The following is a 7,660-nucleotide window of genomic DNA, read 5'->3' as shown; positions in this document are numbered from 1 at the left end:
TTGTAGCCACAAAAAAAGTTTGATGACTGACCCATGCCATACTTGAGAGTTTAGTGACCTCTTTTACCATTCACTCTAAAAGTTTTGGTGCAAAACTATCGGTGTCATCCAACATTTCTCTGAAAGTGCAGTAATCAACTAAGTATTTGGAAAACATGCAATCCGAACTTTAACCCTCTCAACCAAAAAGAAAAAGGAGTGCCTAGCCTTGAAGCACGATGAGTTATAGTTACTCAGTGTCAAGACTTTGTCGTTGCTATCACTTTTTTCTGTTCCCTTTTGGGCAGAATTTGCGCTCACTATTACATTTCCCTGAGAAGCGTTATTAGGCAGCAAGCTTGACTTTTGTAGCCAAGAAGTTGGGAACAACTATGAACCATCAAAGGTGAGCATCAGTTTGAGCAGTCAAATCCAACACTGACTGCAAAAATAAAAGACTTTTTTCTAAACGTTTTATAGTTTTTAGCGTATCATTTTTGTACCTGATAATCTGTGTTGACAGCCTAATAAGACCTACAAAAATGTCCATTTGAATGTCCAATGGTTTAAACTTTAAAGCAAAGAAAATATCAATTCATGCTACACTGAAAAGGAGATCCACTACAAAAGAACAACACTAACGACAATGAAAAATTATAAAATTTCTGCACAGGCTTACTGATTAAAAAAATGCATCACAGAAATTCATTGCTCAAAATGGTTGCGCCCCCTTAAAGCTGAGCAAAGGATGGAATATGCTCATCAGAGATCTTCAGATGATGGAATAAGCATATGGACTATAAAGGGTACAACCATGCATTGATACTTGCATTTGCGCTGCTGTTACAATGAACTTAACTATACAATTGAGGGGGGAAGAGGAACTTAAAATGGGAGGGTAGAAGCCTTTACCCCGATTCTGCATTTGATTCCAGTTTTTCTTCTGATGATGTCCTAGAATGGCAATGAGAAAAGAGTGGTGGTGGAATATCAACACTCAATGTGCCTTCTAGCACCTTAACTACCTCGCCCATTGAAGGTCTCATCCGTGCATCAGCTTGCAGGCACCAGAATGCAATTCTCAATGCTCGTTGCAACTCATCTGAACTCACACTTCCTTCCAATCGACTATCAACTATTTCGTAGCTTTGGTCAGCTAGCCATTTTTCATATGCCCATTCACAAGCATCATCTGCATTTTGGCTTCCACTCATTATTTTCAACAACATCTTCCCAAAATCTCTAACATCTGCCTCTGCAGTTTGTTCGGTGTCTGATTCTTCACTAAGAAAAGTCTGCAACCCAAATTCACTCACCTTGACTTCAAAGTTATCATCTAAAAGCACATTTTCACATTTTAAATTCCCGTGACTAACGTAAACTCTACATCCTGTATGCAAGTAATAAATAGCCCTTGCCACTGCTAAGCAAATGCTTATCCTCCTTCTCCATGTCAATCTCTTGCACATTTTTGGATCTTCCAAACAATCTCCAAGTGAGCCGTTCTTTGCAAATTCATAGACCAAGAGCCTGTTGCTTGAATCACAACAGTAACCATCCAACTTTAACAGATTCTTATGAAATATACTTCCTATTTTAGAAACTGCACTCCTGAACTTCCTTTCTTCAATGCTTGTAGCCAAATCTTTGATTGCAACTGGTCGTTTATCTGGAAGTACACCTTTGAACACCTTGGGACCAATCTTGTGCTTAAAATTCTCTGTCAGCTCAGTAATCTCAGCATATGATAACATGATACAACCTCCGGTATTAGGATCCACATTACTAAAATCAGTTTTCTTCCTGATATATTTTCTTCTCCTCAAAAAGTAGAATCCAGCACAAAGTTGGATCACAAGAATTATGCCAAATGTTCCTGCAGCAACTCCAATAAGACAAGGAATGCAGATTTTCCGCGATGACTTTTGAATAAGTTTAGATTCAGGGGATTGAGGTAAAACTGCAACAGGATCTGAACATGTCTTTATCAGAGATATAGAACCCAATGAAGGATCAGACTTGCCACTCATATATCTAGTGTTTTTTATTCGGCATTGTGGAGTGCCATTGTTTATGAAGGTTACAGCAGTACAACGTGGGTCTTTCTCACACAAGGTTTTACATTCTTGCAGGTTGGTATGCACAATTGTATCGTTAGGCGGGTAAATTCCATATAGAAAAGTATGCTCATACAGAATCAGGGAAGAACCAGAATCACAATTTTCATCAGAGGAAGCCAAACATTTTGAGTTAAACTCACCAGCTGGCATGTATGGACATTTGCAAACTGGTAAGCCAGACTCGTTGAATACACAAATGCCATGGACGCCACAAGTTGCAAATACATCACACTGATTGTTGACAGCTTGCCAAACAGATCTCCATGAGCTTGAAGCATTTTGCCAAGAGTACAACCGAAGATTTCCATCAGCATCCAGCCTAAGAAACCGAAAATGTACGTTCGAATCATTGTGGTCGTCTCCAAAAATGGACCAAATAGACTTGGATGTTTGGTCAATTAATTGCAGTGTTCCATCAGCACTAAGTATTGCTCGATGAGCTGACTGGGATGGATTCCCACTGGTCCAGTAAATGATGCTAGTTTCCCACCTAAGTTGCAATTGACCAGAGTCACCCATATAAAGACTGTAATAGCTCGAAACAGGACTGTTACTAGGAGGCCGGAGTACATGGGAAGCAGAGAAATTCTGGCCTGGGAGAAGTGTATCAGAGGGATTATCAAAACTCTGCCAAACAGTGCTCTTTTGTTTGTTCAGCAGGACAAAATTACCATCGTCACGAAGAAGAGCTGATACTACAGATGCATTACTAGTTTTGCTTGTCCAAGCAGTTATTCCAGTGTCAGAATCAAAAAGAAACAATTCCCCACTCTCATCAAGCTGGAAATATGACTTGTTACCAACTTTAAGGTCTGCTCCAGCCACCCAAACCACTGTTTGCTTATCTATAGGGATCGAACTTGAATTAAAGTGAATGCCAACTTTATATAGGTTGAAATAACTAAAAAATCCAATTGCAAAATCCCCATTGGAGGAGACCCAAAAGTTGTTATCTTCTACCGAGATTTTGGAGCCTAGTCGAATTTCTGAACTGACAACAAAGTTAAGGAGCAGGGTAAGAGAAATACAGAGCTGGACTGCTGTACTGAAGATCAATTTTTCTTGTCTAAGCATATCTGCATATGCTCAAAGATGAAGATAGCAACAGAATTGGACCACATCCAGCTGCCGCAGAACAAGAAGCAATGATTCAAATCTAACAGGGCAACAATTAAGCTAACAAAATTGCTAAGCTTTGAAACACGAGGAAACCTGTAGTTGCTTGGAAAAGACAAGCAGAAAGAAATGGCTATCATTTCACCATAGGGAAGAGTATTCTAAACTGTCTTTATCATTTTGAAAGGACTGAAGTAATTTTGTAGAACTATTGGGTAGAGGAATCAAAAAGTCTTGTAATTTAGGTTTATGTTAACTTAGTCAATATCTAAACCAAATGCACATGTAGTTGAATGAAAGATGTAGAACGATAGAAAATAGACTGCAACATTTTAGAATATGATACCTGAAAAGGTATTCACAGTCCTCAAGCTTCAGGACAACTCTGGTAGATGCTTCTATTGGCAAGAGCTTGTATGCAGCCAGGGATACAACACTGGTTTGGTCCTAGTTGAAAAATCAACATGTTAGAAACAAATGAATCCACAGATGATGATTACACCAAAGAGCTCATGACCTAAACAATTCAATCCTGGACCACCATGTATTCCACAAATGCATTTCAACATATATTTATTTTATGGATTTGATTGGGCCTGGTGTTGAAATCTTGGTTCAAATGGGACCCAATACAGGTCAAAATTATGAGCCTAAAGGCTTATACAATCACTTCGTGAACCTCAAACAGACAAGAAGAAGTGTTTTACAGGTATTCAAAGTTGTAAAGATCAAGGACTACTGCAACCATATGATATTGATATAACAAAAGAAAAAAAAAAGAATATACATGAAGATATTATCACAAGTCAACACATAAAACAAAAGACTAATCTACTTTATTGGTTGGTCATTGATGGTAATTTTTACAAAAATTGCAGCTATACAAAACATTCTTTGTACTAAAAACTGTAACTTTTTCAAAACTTAAACCCAAATTTAGGCCAATGGCCCATTGAAAAGAGCATTTGTGCAAGATCAAATTTTTATGTTCAAAGGAGAAACTGCAGGCAAAAATAAGTGAAGAATCAGTGTGAAGAATGTAGTTAAACCAGTAAAAATGCGTACAACTTCTTCTGGGATGGAACTAAATGCAGAGAAAATGAGAACCCATGTTTCAAACACTTCAAAACAATTGAGCAAATTACAATAATGTGGCGTTTTTCTATTTTCCTTTGTTGCCAGAGTGAAAGAGGGAATACTATGTAAGAGAGATGTGGCCTAGTTGGAAGGTTGAATCCACTGCAGATTTGGTTGCATTGTCGCCGGAAATGGGAACGGAAAGTCGTCGGAGTCAGTGGAGAGAATTTGCCGGAGAACCTTTGGCTTTGAGGATTTTGTTGTTGAAGAGTGTGAACTGTGGAAGTGTAGTCAAAGAGAACAAGCGAAAGTCTAATCCAGACATAAGTCTTAAATTAATGTCACATAAATAGAAAATAATGCAGGCGCAGCAGCCGGTGGCCCCACCATTTGGGTATCCATTATATATAACCCAAAAAAAAAGAAAGAAAAAAAAATTAGAGAATTGTAAGACGTAATATTTGTTAGATGGAGTTATCAAATGGTAATTCTGCATTTTATAAGTTATAATCAGGACATACAAAATTCTCGCATAAATGCAAGATAGGGAAATAATTGTAATGTACAAAATTTTCACATAAATGCAAGATAGAATGATCATTGCTTCTCTTGCTTTCAAAACCTTCGTGACAAGGTTTAATTTATTCAAATTATCAACTATTTTTGGAACTCATTTCACTAAGGTTATGTTTGGATTGCATTTTCCGTCATTTTTCATGAAAAAATTACTGTAGCGATTTGATATATGTGAGGGAAAAAGGTGATAGGGAAATGTGATCACGGAAAACGACAATATTTTTCGACGGAAACAAGCAATCCAAGCATAAATTGTCTTTGACAATTTTTAGACAAATTGAAGTTTCCATATGTAACTATTCTTTTTTTTTAGTAACAAAGTTTTCCAATTTCAATAAATCAAAGGATAGTATCGTTATAGAGAGATCAGTGTTATTTTTTTTTCATTTATTTTTCTGTCCTAAAAGGCATGGTCACCTTCTAAGTTAATTGCAAGTTAAAATTTTTATAAGAATATAAAGTTAATGTAGTAACCAACTCGTTTAGAAGGGGGACTCTCATTTTAATGTTTTAATTGTGTAAATAGTTAGTGGAATTATACTGATGTAGATAAGGACCTTTCCTTTTGTACAAACTCTTTTTGCATATGTTAATAAACTATGTCGATCGTGTTTAGATTGTAATTTTTTAAAATTTTTGTTAAAAATATACTGTAGCGATTTGATATATGCGAAATAAAAGATAATTGAAAAATTTGTTCACGGAAAACGTAGAAATTTTTTTGGTGAAAAATCCCTTTCCAAACAAGAAGGTTCAATTCTTGCTCAAAACCCAAAAAAAAAAATATTCGTTTAGGGAGTTGTTTATCTTTGATGTATATACGGAGTATTTTTTTTGTTCAGGGAGTTGTTTGTCTTTGATGCATATACGGAGTATTTTTTTGGAACTGGGGACATTAGGGTGGAGTCGGTGGACACTGGACTCTTGGAATCTTCAATAGGATCTTTTGACAGTTTGACTTTCGAGGCTAGGATGAGAATGTCGGGAGCACAGTACCCGACCTCTGTTCACAAATGCAACCCGTGTTATGGGCTTGGTATAATTTCAGAAACCTCCCTAAAATTTTTGACACTTTCACTATTCTCCCCTGAAATATTAGAGATCATACTAGCCTTCCTTGAACTAAACGTTTTGATAACCTAATCGGTCCACGTCATGAAAAAATTGTTTTGAGAAGTGAGATGATAAATTTGTTCCATGCATGCCCTTTTCTAATTGTCTTCAAGTTGTATTAATAAAGAATGAAACAATTAACAAAAATCAAGGAGTATGAGTGAAATTGAAAAAGATGCAGTAACAAGAAGCAACAATGATCTTTTACAATAGCTAGTGCAAAGTGCAACAGCTATATTTTCTGTCCTTTACAACTACATATAAAGAATACGAGGTCTATATAGCTATTAGATTATCAATATAAGCATCTAAATCTGGGGTAAAAAAATTACCCTTTTTTATTGTAGTTAGTAAGGTAAAAGTAAAGTACTGGTACAAAAACAAACATAGGAGTAACAAATAAGCAGAAAGGCATGAATAAATTTTGTCTCGACACAAGATTCAATAAAACTAGTTAGTCAGAAAATCCTTCTATTTCTCTTGCTAATAAAGTCCTTGTTTTTGTCAAGTGATGTCAATAAAAAAAAAAAATGGCACCATCTTAGGATAGCAATTAATGCCATTTTTTACTGTAATTACGGCTGTTAATTTGAGATTAAATAAATGTCATCATTCTGATTTAATTAGTTAATTTCATTTATTTAGTGCCCTAACCCTTTTTTTTTTGTCAAATATCTATTTGTAATAAAGTATAATATCTTAGGATAAAGCAGTACTTCCACTACATCTTATTTTTTAAACAATAAAGTCCAAATTTCTAATAAGAGAAAGTCGGTGCAAATTTTAAAACCTCAAATGGAGATCGGTGAAACCTCAGCAGAGCTCTTTGCCCGGCAAATTGCAGAAGAAAAAGAATCACTCTCTCCCCTCGTAGTATAATGTTTTGATGGTCTCATGATTTTGATTTGATCATTTTGTGTCATTTGGAATCCATTCATCATTACTTGGGTTTATGTTCAAAATTAATCATGAAGGTTAGGCCATAGGCAACCATGACATTTTCCGATGTCTATTTCAAAAGCTATAAATCAACAATTACGCCATTCACGTTCTGGCTGTAAATCTGAATGTCCAAACACGGATTTTTTTTCCCTTTTGTCTTTTCAAAAAAATCCGAACTTTTCCATCCGTCAAAATCTTGATAATAACATTGGACTGTTAAACACTTATTAGTTGTCCGACTAATAAGTGCCCATTGGGAAAACATACATTGCTCCGAATCCAAATTCAAACAAAGATTAAAAGCATATATGAAAGGTTAGATGTCTAATCTATGAACTAGCCAAACAAGAAAAAAAAGAAAAAGGGAAAAGGTCTTGGTTGGTCACTTGCTCCAAACCTAATGTCATTTCTCAACAAGAAGATAAAAATATACCCTAGCTGTCTCTCATGGATGCCATACTTTCTTGATGGGAAGTAAACAAACATATAAGCCACTAGCCATTTGGTCCAGTGGTCATCACCATTAAAGGTGATGCTGGAGGTCAGGGGTTCAATCCCTGCCTCCCACAAATTTGTCACAATTTGTGACGGTCTTAATTGACCTTCATCGATGGAGTCTGTACTCACATCGAACCTCCTCTCCTTCCCCTTAGACTATGCTAGATTAGGTTATAGGACCTCCTCTCCTTCCCCTTAGACTATGCTAGATTAGGTTATAGGACACCTATCGTTTCGAC

General features: G+C 36.2%; 1 protein-coding gene across 2 annotated transcripts; it reads right to left on the bottom strand.

Moving 5' to 3' along the window:
* Positions 1–626: 626 nt before the first annotated feature.
* LOC113697509 (G-type lectin S-receptor-like serine/threonine-protein kinase SD3-1) lies at positions 627–4,442 on the bottom strand. Of its 2 annotated transcripts, XM_027217159.2 has the most exons (3): positions 4,415–4,442; positions 3,562–3,662; positions 627–3,224 (listed from the first exon to the last, which is right to left on the bottom strand). In XM_027217159.2, exon 3 carries the CDS (start codon positions 3,171–3,173, stop codon positions 888–890), a length of 2,286 nt encoding a protein of 761 aa, XP_027072960.2. In that variant the 5' UTR covers positions 3,174–3,224; positions 3,562–3,662; positions 4,415–4,442; the 3' UTR covers positions 627–887. The 2 variants fall into 2 exon arrangements, with proteins under 2 accessions (XP_027072960.2, XP_071911539.1); XM_072055438.1 differs by having other exon boundaries at positions 627–3,662; positions 4,415–4,430.
* Positions 4,443–7,660: the final 3,218 nt, after the last annotated feature.

Source organism: Coffea arabica, chromosome 6e (genome assembly GCF_036785885.1).
Source record: "Coffea arabica cultivar ET-39 chromosome 6e, Coffea Arabica ET-39 HiFi, whole genome shotgun sequence".
Classification (NCBI taxonomy): domain Eukaryota; kingdom Viridiplantae; phylum Streptophyta; class Magnoliopsida; order Gentianales; family Rubiaceae; genus Coffea; species Coffea arabica.
The sequence above is the reverse complement of the archived record's forward strand: the minus strand, read 5'-3'. Positions and strand labels throughout refer to the sequence as shown.

Coding starts and splice junctions, on each gene's coding strand:
- LOC113697509 (XM_027217159.2), bottom strand. CDS start 3,173: ATGCTTAGACAAGAAAAATTGATCTTCAGTACAGCAGTCCAGCTCTGT.